Source organism: Schistosoma haematobium, chromosome ZW (genome assembly GCF_000699445.3).
Source record: "Schistosoma haematobium chromosome ZW, whole genome shotgun sequence".
Lineage (NCBI taxonomy): Eukaryota > Metazoa > Platyhelminthes > Trematoda > Strigeidida > Schistosomatidae > Schistosoma > Schistosoma haematobium.
The window spans coordinates 29557158-29574384 of NC_067195.1; the positions used below are offsets into that span (position 1 = coordinate 29557158).

The window sequence follows — 17227 nt, forward strand, 5'->3', positions numbered from 1 at the left end:
ACGAGAGTAAGAACAAAAATTGGTGCAGAATAATATGAATTCATTTTATTTCGTTAGGTTCTCATCAGCTGCTTACAACCCAAAATATTTGAAATTCAACATTATTATAGATATTGACATACTTATACATAAGAGGATGAATAAGGACGAATAAATGTATCATGGTGTAGCGAAGATTCCGATAGAGTTAATGAGGTCATAAAATTTTGTCTCGAATAAATAGAGTTTGAGAGGGAAAGTTCTGGAACTTTGAAATAGTGATTAGAACTCATGAAAATAGATTAATAGTAATAAAGAAAATATGAATTGAAATCAGTCAGTTATGTATGATGTAATTTAAAAGAGTTGGAGTAATGACTAAATAAATAAATAGAGAAATAAATGAAAAAAAGGGGGTTTATTGTTACCAGGGTAAAGAAAGATTTCTTACTGTCTCTTTTTGTATACATAGATCTGGTTTTAGACGTTTGATTGCTAATGCTTCGGCAAATTTCAAGAGGTTGCCGAAGCATTAACTTTCCCTCTCAAACTCTATTTATTCGAGACAAAATTTTATGACCTCATTAACTCTATCGGAATCTTCGCTACACCATGATACATTTATTCGTCCTTATTCACCCTCTTATGTATAAGTATGTCAATATCTATAATAATGTTGAATTTCAAATATTTTGGGTTGTAAGCAGCTGATGAGAACCTAACGAAATAAAATGAATTCATATTATTCTGCACCAATCTTTGTTTTTGCTCTCTTTAAAATAATCATTTGGTTGTAAATCCCTTTAGTCTTAAAGAGAAATAATAATACTTCCAGTAAAATTTCCACTAGAATACGGTATTGTTCAGATGGATAATAGTATCTGTTTTCAGCGATTTCATTGCACTCCATTTTTATGGCAATCATAGATTATAGACGGAAAATTTGCACTGATAAATTTAAATAGGTCTAGACCATGAAAAAGACAGTGTTACTGCTTTCTACACATTAGAGAACATTAAAATCAGATTTTGGATGTCGCCCCAGTCTAACTTTTAAATTTCCCATTTTTAGGTTGAAAAATTTAGCACACCACACATGAATACCCCTACAGAACAACAGCAACAAGATGAAATTGGAACAGATGATTTTTGTAGTCGATCGGCTAGTCCCTTTGTAAATCAACCAATAAAAACTTATTTCTCAAATTCAATGGAACCTGTTATCCCTATAAAACTTGATAATGATGGTAATACGGAAAAACCGACATATCCTTCAACGAAACTATCAACACAAGTCCAAGAACCTGAAGTAACAAAAGAATCTATGGATTCATCCCATGAACAGCATACATTTCGAATAGTAAAACCAGTTAATCCAGCTGTTTATCGACGGTTTATGGAACAAAGAATGGCAGATATTGGTAGAATACACCGCGAACGTAAGGAAAGGCGTGATCGTCTTGAATCCGAAATGTCCAAAGTTGGTTTAGATGAAAATGCTCGTGTTCAAATGCGCTGTTTACTTCGCAAAAAGGAGTCTAATCACATGCGAATGCAACGTGCTAAAATGGACCAATCAATGTTTTACAGGATAAAACATTTAGGTGAGTAGTTATTACAGAAAAGCAGCTGTTTGGAAGTTAAATGAAATTTTCTTTTCCCTTTAAATTTACATTTTATGGTAAACAAAAATTGTTAAAATGGTTAAAATATGAAAAATTCAGTGCAGTTTAAAAGAGAAACTTTTCATTTATTCGAACATTATTATCGTATACCTACAAATATACCATTAAATGCGATCTTAAATAAGTTTATCCATTATCTATGAACAAACAGGATGTCTTTTGTTCAGACACAATCTAATTTTTAGATGCAATTTAAAGGTATGTAATATTCTTTTTGAACTTCCTATCTCTAAAATTTGTTTTAGTTTTCGTTTATTTATTGAATAATAAACAAATTTTCTTACGCCTAATGTGAATAGGAGAATTAATATACATCGATTTTCTGTAGATGACATTCTTATAGTAAGGGATACAGCATCTTTTCTACAAAATCTAATAGTAGTTGATCAAGTACCAAATAAAACTTGAATGATGTCAATCCTAGGTTAGAAGAACTTACAAAGGCCATATTGTAAACTTTTGTAATCGAACATATAACTGTCAGGTTGTGAACTTTATTCTAATTTCCACTTGTCATGGTAAAAACTCTCACATTTAACACTTTTTAACTGCATTTATGACTTCTTAAGTTAACCCGTATGTTATGATAACTGAAATAAAATGTGCCATTCCGTATTCAGCAGAGGTTTAATGACATCTTTTCTGTAAGAACCAAAAGTTTTTTAATTATAACTATGAGCATTGGTGCTTGACGAATATGTCTAGAAATAAACTTCAATACATTTTATATGTAGTGGTTGTTAATTTTCGAAGTATAATTTGTAATATGAAAGTTTAGTATTGACCTAGAATATTGTGTTTCTGTTCTTCAGTAGTGTTCTCGATATCGCTGTAGCATTTAAAACATTTCCTGAGTTTCATCATTTTACTAAAATCATGAATCAATTGATTTTTTAGAAAAAGTTCCTGTTACCTATTCTCATTCTTTTCCGTTTAATGAAACGTTGAATTAATAAGAAATGTAAAGATGTAATAATTCAGTTACAAAATAAAGCCGATAAATCTTATTATAAACAGTGTTGTAAAGTTGATGTACTTACGAATTCCCGCCCATCTAGTAATCTATTATGAAATAAACAACTCCATTACTATCTTATGTATCACCCAACTGGAAAAAACAATTCTGATGTTCAGTTGAATGGTAAAAACTCGTTACTTACGTCTGTTACCCTTCATGGAGGACCATAGGCCGCTTACCAGTATTCTCCATCCAACTCTGTCCTGGGCACTCCTTTTCAGTTGCTATTAATCCTTTTCATGTCTGCATCCAATTCGCGACACAATGTGTTCTTTGGCCTTCTACTTTTTCGTTTCCCTTCAGGATCCAAGTCAGGGCTTGCCTCGTGATGTAGTTTGATGCTTTCTTCAATGTGTATCCTATCCACTTTCAATGTCTTTTCCTAATTTCTTCCTAAGCTGGAAGTTAGTTTGTTCTCTCCCACAGTAGACTGTTGCTGATGATAACTGGCCAACGGATATTGAGTACCTTACGTAGACGATTCCTGACCGTTGTTGCTATCTTGACGTGGTGGTCGGGCTTGAATATCGTTGGAGACTTTGGGTGACATGGCTCAGAATCTATGTATACACTCTCTTTCATCCCTTAAACTATGAGATTAAAATCGCTTCATATCTTTCTTTTTACCAACTAATTCTTTCTATATCCTTATATGCAATCTTTGTCTTATACATTACCACCACTGAATTAACTACTATGAATTCGGTGTTCATCTTGTTGTGCTAACGAGGTATGGCAACTTGGATCGATGCATATATGTGCCTGGTTCTACCTTGTAGCTGGCTGACTGATGTAGACAATTATTTATAAATACTTGTACCTTTTGATGGTGGTTGTGATAGTTCCCCGAATTTCAGCTCCATACAGTGGAACTGTGTTGACGTTCGTATTGAAGATTATCATTTTGATATTGGTTGACAGTTGTTTAGAATTCCATGTGTTCTTCAGTCGTAGGAATGCTCCGCTTGCCTTGCGAATCCATGCTTTCATATCTGTATCAGATCCCCCTTGTTTATCAATAACGCTCCCAGGTATTTTAAAAGTTTCCACATCTTCCAGAGCATCTCCATCAATTGTAGTTTGGCTGGTGCTCGCTGTGTTATATTTCTCAGGCACACCACAGTGTCAAAAAGGGCCCATAAAGTTCTCCTATCTACACTGTCAAACGCCTTCTCATAATCAAGGAAGTTGATGCATAGTGACGAGTTCCGCTCAACTGATTGTTCAACGGTGGTCCTTATTTTCGCGAATTGGTCTGTGCACGACCGATCCTTACGGAATCTGGTCTGTTGACCCCGAAGTTGGGTGTCTACCGAATCCTTCATCCAGTTCAGCAACACTGTTGGAAATTCTTCCTGGTACCGATAGTAGTGTGATGGCCCTGTAGTTTCCACATTTGCTCAGATCGCTTTTCTTTGGCATCTTGATGAAATATCCCTCTTTACAATCCGTTGGCACTTCTCCTTCTTCCCAAATCCTCCTGAATAGAATGTGGAGCATGTTTTCAGTTGATTCTATGTCTAACTTCAGTGCTTCATCTGGTATTCTGTCAGGTCCTGCTACTTTTCCACTCTTGGTTTGTCTGATGGCCATCCTAATTTCTTCGATAGTTGGTGGAGTGACATCTATACGAAGGACTGTGTGTGTTGTTTTAATGTCCGGTGGAATCAAGTTAGCTGGTCTATTTGAGAGTTCTTCTAGGTGCTACACCCACCTGTTCCTCTGTTCTTGAACCTCATTGATTGACTTGCCTTCTTTTCCTTGACCGGTTTATTATATTTCCCTTTCAGTTTCTTCGCTGTGTCATATAATTGTTTCGTATTTCCTTCCCGTGCAGCTTTTTTCTCTGTCTTTTCCACGTATTTCCGCTTGTCGGCTCTAGTGCTTCTGTGAATTCAGCTTGTGCCTTGATATCCTCTGTTCTTGTTTGGCTGTTGTTAATTACTGTCCTCTTGTCCTTCCTTTCTTGAATATTGTCTAGGGTTTCGATAGAGATCTATTCCTTATGATGAAACTTGTTGCAGCCCAGAACCTCCTGACACGTTGAAGTTAATGCTTCTTTGATCCCTTTCCAGTTTTCTTCCATAGTAGTTTTTTCTTCTCTCATTAGATCTTGTAAGGCCTAAAACTTGTTGTTGAGATCTATCTTGAATTCGTTGAACTTGTCAGTATGTCGGAGGAAGGCTCTATTAAACCATTGTAATGCTGTTTCCCAGTTGCCCAGTGCTTCTTTAGCTTCGGTTTCATCTTGGCAACCACCAGTTGGTAGTGATTAAAAGCTTTGCCAGTTCCTTTCCTGGTTCCCACGTCTTCTATTGGCCTTATGAATTTTTACTGATACAAATATGATCTATCTGATTCTCCGTGTAGCTTTTTAGCTTTGTGTATGTGTTTATGGGGGAATATTGTCTCACCTATGACCAATTTGTTAAATGCACATAAATTTGCAAATCTCCATTCTCGTTTGTTTCTCCCAGTCAGTCCATGTCGTCCCATGATATCTTCATAACCGTTGTTGTCCATTCCGAATTTGTCGTTTAAGTCTCCCATCAGGATTGTCAGGTTCTCTTCTGGGCACTTCGCTATGATCGATTGCAGCCTCTCGTAGAACTGATCTTTATCGTCGTCATTGCTATCATTGTTGGGTGCATAACACTGGATAGCATACATTGTGATCCCCTCCTTTTAGATTTGAGAGGTGCTTTGATGATCCTGGGTCCATGAGATTTCAACCCTATTAGTGCTTTACATGCATTTTTGGAAAGCGTCAGAGCAACTCCCTGAGTGTATGAAGAATTTTACTCTACGTGGCCGGAGTACAGCAACATCTCCCCGTACCTGATTTTTGTTGTCCAGCTCGGGTCTAATGGGTATCGCTGATTTCGAGAACCACCAAGTTAAATCTCCTCATTTCGGTTGCTATTTGGCTGGTCCTTCTGGTATCCTACATTATCCGGACGTTCTATGTACCTATATTAACTGTTGCTCCGGTTGTTAGAAGAAGCATCGGCCTCGTGACTTTCAAAAATCTCGGCTTTCATCATGAGGTGTCATAATTATCCCTTCAAGTCCCAGGGCAGAGTATAAATGGTTTAATTTGTTTATTCTGATTGGCGTTTTTTAACAAGGATGTTTTCTACGGGATGGGGTTGCTGACCCTATGCCCAACCGTCCTCCTTTGTACGGATTCAGGACCGGCTGTAGCCCTAGAGGAGCTACAGGCGGGTTATGTAACAACTCGCTTATGAAAAAATGTTTATGCAACAAGGATTTTTCAACAGGTAATTTCTCAATGGTCCAAAGAGTTAAATATCAACACCTTTTGGCTAATCTTTAACTAAAGTCAGTACAGCCATCATGATTGCAATCATTCATGAGTATGAAAAAATACAATTTGTTTTTGACAGATGTATAATGAATATTAACCCTCAGCAACAATATTTTTATGACTCCAACGTAGGAACAATGACTGTTAAAAGTGGAAAGTTGTCTTAAACTACCCATAATGTCTTTTACTTGTTAACACTGGAATATACATCACTCATGAAAGAGATGAATAATACCTTTAATTTTGACATTATTTGAAACTACACATTTTTACTAATATACCTAAAGGGTTATTTTTTGCATCTAGGACAATAGGATATTATTTCATACTTATTGCTAAATTATGGGCAAAGTTTCTTGTTGGCTAACAGTGGAGTGCATTATGATCCCATTTACGACTCGTCATTTGGGTATACCTGAACGTGGGTCCCATATTCCACCACTAGCCACTATCAAAGATTTATTAAAATATATATGATTTAATGGCTGTATCCTGGCAATCCACTCAGGATACACGTATCCCAAAAATTGCTTATCAACAACGGAGGAATTCAAGCCCTCACAAATGAAATAATAACAAAAATATTTTTACTGCTGAGTTTGTTATCATAAACTGGTAATTCCTCCCTAAATTTCTATTAATTCACTACATACCATTCTGGTTAGTTTTCTTTTTTATACGTCAAACCACTTCAGATATGCTTCTGTATTGATTTTCTTCAATCTGGGCATAGTAGTTGTATGCACGACATGTATTTAATTTCCCTTGGTAAATTCCAATGCATTTTTCTGTTATGGCTTTACATGTAGATCACGTGTAAAGCAGCTGTCAAACTTCTTGTTCTGCCCTAACTTAGAAAATATTTGTTTCCCCTGTTGCCAAAATATTCAATTTTAGCCAATAATTACTGATGGTAATTTAATGTGCAATAATCGATTTAGCTTCTTGTTGTTTTTTATTACTGTCCCCGACTGTGTATTTAATGTGCCATACCATGCACTTATTCGCTTACGTTCAATTACACAGAATTATATGTTTATATAGATATATGTCTGCATGCATACTGCTAACTTCCACCTACTCGTCTTCTTTTAGTCGGATTACACATCTTTTCATAAATCTTTTTTACGAAATTATGAATTCTAACAAATCATACTGGTCATCATGTTACATATGAACAGATGGACACTTGAGGTATATATAAACATACATGGAGTTATCGAAGATTTGTGAAAGAATGTGCGTGTTTGTGTGGGTAGTTAAGGCACATGAAAAACTAAATTCCTAATGTTACCTGTTTTATTTCGATTTTGTCTAATTAGACTGATCTTACAAAAGTTTTGCTTTCAAAACACAACTATTTGCAGACACACACCTATAAATAGTCACATCTTTATACTCTGATAAAAATAATACAAAGGTTTTGTTAACGGACAACAACATTCCGATGACTTGGCAAAAAATGTGTTTTTCTAATCTTCAGAAATGTTCCTAAATGTGTTCGGGATGAAAATATTTGAAATAGATTAGAAAAAGGTTTACATGTTCGGTAGGGATACATAAAATATGAACATAAGGTTATGTATAGTTGCGTCCTATTTTCAGTGAACGGTATATTACAAAACTAATTAAAACTGGGATTCCGTATTCATTTATATAGACCGCTGATAAAAAGAATGTAAATTGCGATAAATTATTTTGAAATATTTATTTACTAGCTGAATAATGCTTGGATTTCTATTTACATAGTCATCATTCCATGCAACTTTCTTAGTATTCTATATCAGTTTATTGATACTGACAACCAGAAAATAAAAGACAGAGAGCACATTTAGTTGTTTGAGTCTATCCGAAGTCGGATTAGATCTTATATCTGAGACAACATTATTATTTCAATAATGATGGTATAGCTGAACTGATATAGTAGTCACCTAGTTGGGCTGCTGTAACATGGAGATCGACATTAGTATGTCTTTCCTATTTTACTGTATTTATATCCAAAAGAAACTTTAAAGTTAGTCCACTTTTTTGTAAAGGGCAAAGGCATATGTTAGTAGGGAGTCTAAACATAACGTTTTAAAAAATATATATTTATGTATAAGCAGATTAAGTATAATGGGAGAAAACTTTGATTATCTGATCATATGTATCTTTATTGTGTTATAATATTTAAGTCTTAGCACGTTACATCTTTTTTTTAATCTTTTTATGCGATATGTGAAATAATCTAACAAAGAAAAACCATCAGCATGACTCGTGTGTGGATCTAAACTTTTGCACAGTGTGAGGAAATTTAAAAGAAATAAGTATAAGGATGGAAATACTTACATCGGTTAAATTCGAAAAGTAAAGTTTAAAAGTGAAATATACTAAACGCAGCGAATGAATTTAGGAAGTATAGTGTAAAGTAATGCTATGTTTAAGAGTTCGGCACAATAAAAAATTGTTTATACGTCAATGATAACATGTAATCATTTTAGCGATGTTTCTCATAGTCTCTTACTATAGATTATGCTTTACGTTTACTTCAAGTAAAAAGGCCTGTATCTCTCAATGCATCTTAGATTGAAGTCAAGGACTTCATAAACCAACTAAGTATCTTGTTTTGACCACCCATAAACGCTTTCATATCTAACTGATGCTAGCAAACACAGCATCCATGGTGGCTATGTTTGGGTTTGTGTCACATCCCCTAGACATAAATTAGTCAACCAATTCACCACTTTTACCTAGTAAATTCTGCTTAATATCAGCACTACTCAATTTTTGATCGCTCTTCGACTCAGCTCAAATGTCAATAAACAATGTTTGGTGAGGAAACCCCTTGGACAATACGCTTAGTACGTGTTTCAAGCCTTCGAAGCTGGTGCTCTCAAATGAAAGCATTTAATAATGAACTCCACGATACCCTAAATTAAGTTACTGAACTTAAGCATCACTTACACAGTGCTGCCACTGTGTACGGTAATTCAAGACATAGTTTTTTAAAAACAGTAGTTGCCTATGCTTGGTTCGGAAAAGCTCTTTTGCAAAAGTATGTAACGAAACTTTTTAATTGTGAGTCTTACAAATGATATTTTGAGGAACGATCGTATGGTCTCACTCTATCGAACATATCTGTAAAAGGCATTGATGAATAACAAGATATTGGTATGATGAACAACAAAGGTTCACCATTTTCTACAAATACCATACTGTTCCTGACACTTTAAAAGGGTTATGTGGATCGCTTATTTCTTCTCACTTCATGTTTTGTGAAATCTCGGTGAACATGTCACAAGAGATTTGTTTATTATGTGAAAATTTACGATAATTAGATAAGCTACTTGTAGGTGGCATGAATACTATAACAAACGCGGTAATGACGGCGCAAAGATTGATTGATTTTTACATTCGTGAAAGATATATTTCCTACTCAATTTGTTTTGAATCATACAAACGGCTTGTCCATGACATCTTGGATATAACACTGTAGTGTAATGGTTCATTGGTTGCATCGATTTAGGCGATCGAGTTACTTAATTATTGCACCAAAATGATCTGTCAGATCTAAACATAAACTTTTAGGAAGAAATCTGATAGTTTTAAAATGTTGTGTGAGGAAGTTTATGTTGTCCATTCTAGTACTTGGCAATCATAATTTAATTAGCATAATGTTACCCAGAAAAGTTTTGTAATTCTGCTGTCTAAGCTGACACGACACAGCTTATAAAATATAAAGCTACGTATCTTCTCATTGACCTCTTCGTTACTTTGGCATGATATTTGAGAACATCTTTTATGGAGTTAAAAAACTCAACTTTAATTCCATTAGTTTATATATTTTAATAGTTACAAACTACTTCATACATTAACTGCTGAAACATCATTATATTTTTGAATTCACTACACAACATAGGGATATGAATTCAAATAGTGATGTTTTATTCAGCAATACTAGATTTGCTAGGATCCAATATTTGTTCTATCCTTTCACTGTTCAACCTCATGATTTGTAGATTTATCTCTTTTCTTTATTTTCTATAACACTTATTATTTTCATCTTTTCAATCTACAAAAAATTGATTCTTTTTCCGTCTTAAATTATTCTGATTTGGTTTTCATTACTCGCATTTTCTAAAAATTTAACATTGAGCCTTATTTTTTAATATGATTTGCTTACTGATTCAGGCCTAACGTTTTTCTCTCCCGATCAAACTAAGCGAAACGGCAAACTGTGAGTGGAGTTCTGTTAATCGAATCAATGTAACTACAACTGATTTATATTTGTAGGTCAATACAAAGTTGTTGATTATTTAATTAAAAAAATATTTCATTGAGGTTAGCTAATTGTTTTTTGCATTGAGTAATCGATATTTGTACTATTTCTTTTGTTTCTGTCGGCCATATTTTCAATATAATATAGGTGGGTTTGGGTGCATAGTATAGTGGTTTAAACCAATAAAACAGGTCTGCACAATTAATAATCTCCTAATCGATAAAAAAAACTAAATTAAAACACAATTATTTGAATGAAGAATACTGTTTTCAATGATTAGAAATTAAGTGACTAATTTTGTTTTGCTCCCCACTGATTGTTATTTACTGAAGCCTATTGTTGTTCTTAAAAGTTTTGATGATCTGTCTATTGAATTCAAACTTCTGTTAGACTTATTTTGTCGACTAATCTTATGGATTGAACCTATTAAAAATATTTTTCTACAAAAAAACCTTTGCATCATGTATCATTTGATGCTATCAGTTTGTCAATAATTCAATTGTATATCATTGCGTTTGTTGACCTTGAAATACCTTCCACCACGGACTGTGATCAGTTGGCGAACTACCTAAATCTAGAAGATACATGGCAGATATTGCAACATAGTTCACAACTTTTCATCAGCATACACACAAAACCAAACCCGAAATCTTAGGATTTCTTAGCAATTACTATATAACTAAGGAAATGAATAACCTATATTTTCCAACTTGTCTCAATTCATGACATCACTTATTCGGCACCCCTTTCACTCCTTAATGTATTAACTCCAAATATGCTGCTGTTTTACTGGGACCTTATGAAGTATATCCCAAAGCCAATTAGTAGGCAAGAAAAGTACTTTATTGGTTAGTGAAATAAATCCAGTTAGGCTAGTCCTTACCAATTCTGCGAAATTCTTAAATGTACTTTGATATGATTATGTTTATTGAAATCTTCTAAAACTTTTTCTATAATATTTTACCCCGAAAGCATACGTAGAAATAAGCTTCAAGTCAATGTTATTCACTTATTGTTGTGTTGTATATTAATATGATGATGATCATTCAAGTCTTTTTTATAGTAATCAGAGAGTGATTTGTTTAACCTGTTGACTTTCAACTGATAGTTTAATGGTTTGACTTCAGTTCGGTCTAGGGTGATATGAATAGTATTTCTAATCTTGAAAATATGTGTTATTCAAAATCTAATATGCGTATACAAAGTTTGCATGTTGAATTAGCAATACCCTGTGAAAATCTATTTTTTACTTAGCTTTACACTACTTGAATAACAAATAAACAAACTGATTAGTGAAACAGGAAACCTTTTATGCCTTTAAAAGCTTAATTATAGATATCTCAGAGAAGAGGCTCATCAAACTATTTCACAATAATTTCGTGTGTCATATTCATGTTCTGTGTTAAAGAAATGTTTTACTGGTTATCTCATAGTTTCTATCAAACTAATTAGTTTATTACCAATTCTTCAGTGTATTAGACATTCATCAGATGAAAACACCTTTCAAGAAACCTCAGAAATAGAACTTGTGGAAATTTACTGTCTTTGATAATTTAAGCTGCACGGTTCAGCAAAAACATATTTCCAAATACTGATTTTAAACTGCTTTTACAACCATAAATTTTCAAACTTTTTTATCAAAACAGAAAATCCCACTATAATTTATCACAATTTTCTGTAAAATTCAAGGTGTTGGAGCATTTGGCAAAGTATGGCTTGTACGCAAAAAGGATAATAACCAACTATATGCCATGAAGTTATTAAATAAAAGAGATGTTGTAGAACGCCGACAGTTAGCTCATGTACAAGCTGAAAGAGATATTCTAGCTGAGGCAGATAATGAGTGGGTTGTGAAATTGTTTTTTTCATTCCAAGATTCACGAGCACTTTATTTAGTTATGGAGTATATTCCTGGTAAGAAGTTAATTATTTTTGATGTATTGCTTAGTTTTCTTTTCGTATTTTTATTTCATGAAAAATGTAACTCTAATAAATACCTAAGTGCCCCAAATGAACTTTTCAATGAGTTGTGTCATGTTTTTGCAGCAAGCGTGGAAATATTCCTGGAATTTGATTGTTAGGTTTAAGGTCTCCAATATCAGTTAGCATTGTGTTGTGGACGAAGCCTACAAGTATATTGTTTTCTACCATATTCAAACGAAATCTCTATTTTTGTTAAGTCGTTTCCGTTTTGTATCACAATCACACAAAGGTTCTTTAAATATTGTTTAACTGGTAATATAACCGGATATAATCGATCCATGTCGAGAACTAACCACATAAAGTGAATTATTTACTTGATTATGTTTAATTGGTAACTTCATTACGTTTATCAGGTCACCAGTGGCAAGACACTTGTGCCTTGTTTGTTTTTCACCATCAATAATTCTTGGAACCGTGCAAAACATGCACACTGGCTTATCAGTAGGTAGACTGGAGAATCCAGACTAATTCACGTCAAGATTTATGGTTAGTGAAGTAACTATAAGTAATCTAACTGCTCAGTTGAGTGAAAAGAAATGTTTTATTCCTTGTCTTCAAATTGATTTTGTCCGACAAATAAATCTGGAATATGTTTGTTTTCAAAAACTTTTTTACTAGTGATTCTGCCTTTGTTAGAGAACTAGGTTGCTTACTAGTCTTTGAAAAAAGGCACTGCAGTTATTAATTAGCCTAAGCAGTCTGTGATATCTCACCACGATTTGACTATCATCTTTCTGTATGACTTATTTTTGAATAGAATGTACAGTTTTGTTATCGAATTCGATAAAGAACAAAAATCTGATTAATGTATCTGACCATGTTTGAAATGTACAGTAATTTTCAAATAAATATACTTAGTTATATGCACGCAAAATATAATGTCATAGGTGCATCAAAGGGATCTATGAACTATTCTTGGAAGGACCTAAATTTCCTCCATTAATGTATAACTTTAATTTTCCAGAAAAAATTGCCAGTCTTAGTATTTATCTGATTCTCCCTATCTTTCAAACATGTTTTGATCATATAGGTGGTGATATGATGTCATTATTAATTAAAAAAGGTATTTTCGAAGAACCGTTAGCACGATTTTATATCGCTGAATTGACATTAGCACTGCAGAGTGTTCACGCTATGGGATTCGTTCATAGGTTAGTACATTTTACTGCTTAATTATTTTTGTTGTAGCTACAATGTATTTTGACTTACTTTAGTTTCGTTCATAGAAATAGTGTGGTCAAATTAGTATATTATGTCTTTGCATCCAACATTAGTAGTTTTGTATTTAACTGAACCTCCAATACTATTGGGAGTGTTAGTTTGGGATTGAACGTACGAGAGAAGCAATTTGTAATTTACAAACAATTTGTATTAGAAAATATTCTTTCATATGAATTGATAGTCGAATAACCGTTGGAAGTCGGTCAGGATGTTCTGATCATTTAATTCTATTGGCAATTATGTTTCCTTTCATTATGAATGACTACTTGGGTTGCCAGTTATAGTGAAACTTTAGCTATTCGTTCCTTTTAATGGATCATTAATGATCATTTTATGTATTTACGTTTTTGTGATTTCGACGACTTGGTTAATCTGGTTAAGATTTAGAAACCTATGTTGGATTTGTTCATAGGTTGAACAAGCGTAGTACTAAAAAAGTGGCTTTCTTGATTTTGGACTGTTATCCTGGTTAGGTAATTTTTAAAATGAAAGCAATAATCCTGAAGAATTACAAGTTGGAAAGACCGTTGTGAATTTTAGGCCATTGAATATATCGCATTGATCGTGTAATCACACTTCTCAATTTCAGACACAAGTCCTTTTAGTTACTGTTTTTTAGTCTAATTCATCGTTAGTACAGTGTTGTTTGTCTTACAGTCAGACATAAATTATTGTCTCCACAATCATTAACTTGTGCCATAAACTCAGAGAGTTATGAATGTTTGTAAACATTTGTTTTATCAACTTGGAAAGTGTAAAAGTAAGATAAAACTCTTACTAGATCATAAAATGAAAACATTTCTTACTATCAGCAGAGATGGATGGTGGCTAGCGGTGGAATCCAAGTTGCCTGTTTCATCCCATTTGGGACTTCTCAGCTGGATGTACTTGCACTCCGGATGTTCTTTCGGGACTGACTAATGAATTTCTTATTATCTTTCGCATCTTTTTTTGAGTTCTCTGTTTATTCTTCTCCAAACTAATTCCTGTTTTTTCTTGTTATTGTGCTACAAATGTAATAATGTTCCATTTAAACCTTAGATAGACGTTCACTTATTCTCATGTGTATAAATAATACTTCTTCTCCGATTCTCTTAGAGTATACAGACCTGAAGGTAAGTTAGTTGACGAAATATTTTTCATAACCTTTTTATTTTATTGTACCACCCAACTAAAAAACCACAAACCAAATCAAAGTTTAATAGTTAGAACTGATAGTCGAGTTCTAGAAACACTAAAGACTATGAACATTGCTCGTGAGCTTCAGAGCAGCTTGATTTTTTTAATGAACGGTTATTTTCTGCTTTTATAAAGGTGAATTTAAGTGTTAATTAGAATTAAGACATTTACTGAACTGCTTTACTCATAATTGACAAGTGGAACGTAACTAAATTTCCTAAAGAAAAAACAACAACAGCTAAAACGGTACTACTGTTAAAAAAATCCTATTCCTTTTACTGAGCCTCTGTTAACTCCCATCACAATTTAGTGTCATTGTTATGTGCAACTCAAATGTATTGTCTCATGATGTCACTGTTCTCATATGTTAGGCAATCTGGCAGCATACACATCTTTTAAATCTCACTGATTCTGCTAACGATGAACCATCGTCATGGCTATTATATTTAGTTTGATTATAAGGTTAGTGAAGAATTTTACATCACACTTTTATATTTCACACATCTTTTTCAGGATAGGTTTATATCCTTGACATGTTTTTTAATATTTTATATAAACAGAGATATCAAACCGGACAACATTCTCATTAATCGTGAGGGACATATTAAATTAACAGATTTCGGTTTGTGTACTGGCTTTCGCTGGACACATAGCTCCAAATATTGGGATTTAGACTTCAATATACCTTGTTCCTCACCCAGCCGTAATAGGATAAATCGAGCTAAAACAGCTGAACCACCTGAGTCAACCAAATTAACTGAAGATCAGATCACGAAAAGCTGTAAAGAATGTGATGAAGACGATGTTACAACTATAGAAAAGGAAGAGGTTGGGGTACTGGAACAAGTGCACAATTCCCGTCAAACAAATGGTAAACAATTCACAGCGTTAAGGGCGGTACACCATGACAAAACACTTGAAAGGCGTAGGAATAGTTTTGCTAATCGCCGATGTGCACAATCTTTAGTTGGAACGCCGAATTACATCGCACCAGAAATTTTGCGCAGGCAAGGTAAGTTGTTAAGGATTATAATCATCGTTGGTTACTTTATCTTCTGGTAAATTTATTATTTTAATCCTGATTAAATACTAAATAGGAAACCCAACAGTTAACCAATTATTTGAAATAACTAGTAATACTATTTAATATGTCAGTCAATTCTTACTATTGTATATAATTTATAGATTACGGACAAGCCTGCGACTGGTGGTCAGTTGGAGTGATTTTATACGAAATGCTTGTTGGACAGCCTCCTTTCCTAGCGCAGACAGCGGCAGATACACAAATTCGTGTTGTCCAGTGGTATAATTACCTTAAGTTGCCCGGTGAGCCACGTTTAAAAAAAGATGCAAGCAATCTTATACGTCAACTCCTCCGAGATCCATCTGATCGACTATCTGATCCAGTAAAAATAAAATCTCATCCTTTCTTCGAATCAGTTTCATGGGATAAACTTGTTCAGCAAACGCCCCCATACGTTCCAACAGTAAGTAATCGTTTGAAGTTTCATTCCTTTGTAAAATTGAGTGGAATTGGCAGCAGCAGTGATTACACTAGTATAAGTAGTACTAGGATTATTATTAGTATTAATAAAAATAGTAATATTATAACTGGAAGAAGCAATATTAGTTGTTGTAGTATTAACATTAGTAGTACTATTAGTATATATTATTGTAATAATTGCATTAGTCGCAGCCGTATTCGTAATCGCAGTGTTAGTCGTAATCATAGTTGTAGTAATATTAGTACTAGTAGTAGTAGAAATACCGATAGCGGTAGTAGCACTTGTAGTGGAAACATTATTAGCAGTAGTAGTTGTTGTGGCAATGGTAGTGTGGTGTATGCCACTTTTGTCGACAGATATAAGTAGTATGTAGCCGCAGTTTGAAGTGAAATGCCTGGCAGCTGAAGATTGAATTGAACAGAACAAAAAAGAAATCACTGAGCAATCAAAGTAATAACAGGAATGAAGGAATGATGAAGATGTGCACATGATTTTGTTAATGTATGATTTTCATTCGTTCACTACAATTGATGTCTCACGATAAAGATCCAATGGCTGCGAGAGTTTGAGAGAGGAGATATTCTGAACTTCCTCAGAGAGTTTGAGGCTGGCACGAGGCTGATGGGTGTGGAGGAGCCTAAGCCAAAGATAGTGGTGCTGGGGACGCTTCTGAGAGACAGGACGAAGGCTATATGTGACAACCTGGAGGGAGCTGGCAGGAAGACTACATAGTAGGTGGTCACAGAGTTCGACAGCCCGGTGTTTAAGCAGGAGACATTGCAGAAGTTCCGAACGTTGAAGTTGTCGGCCGAGTCAACCAGGTTGTTGCTTCGTGTACCACTGAATCTGGACGACGAGTTAGAAGCATAGTTGCTGGCATCGCAATTCATCAAGAGCGTGGCTGATGCCATTTCCCAACAGGTGTAATTGATAATTGTCGCACAAGCCATAGATATCATTGAAATAGCAATAGTAACCAGACAGCTGATGACCCAAACAGTAGCTCCGGTTGGGTGCAAAAGTCAAGAGGTAGACAGTGTCGGGAAGAAGACAACGGAGCTGCAGAGTGAG

At 34.3% G+C, this 17227-nt stretch overlaps 1 protein-coding gene across 2 annotated transcripts in view; it reads left to right on the forward strand.

The window, feature by feature from the left end:
* YPEL5_1 (Protein yippee-like 5) overlaps positions 1–17227 on the forward strand; it is a 36468-nt gene that overhangs the window by 15084 nt on the left and 4157 nt on the right. For both annotated transcript variants that reach the window (XM_051210969.1, XM_051210968.1), the window contains exons 5-9: positions 1052–1583; positions 11958–12182; positions 13282–13402; positions 15212–15663; positions 15837–16138. In XM_051210969.1, the coding sequence (XP_051070995.1) occupies positions 1052–1583; positions 11958–12182; positions 13282–13402; positions 15212–15663; positions 15837–16138 (1632 nt within the window). The remainder of the gene's footprint in view (positions 1–1051; positions 1584–11957; positions 12183–13281; positions 13403–15211; positions 15664–15836; positions 16139–17227) is intronic.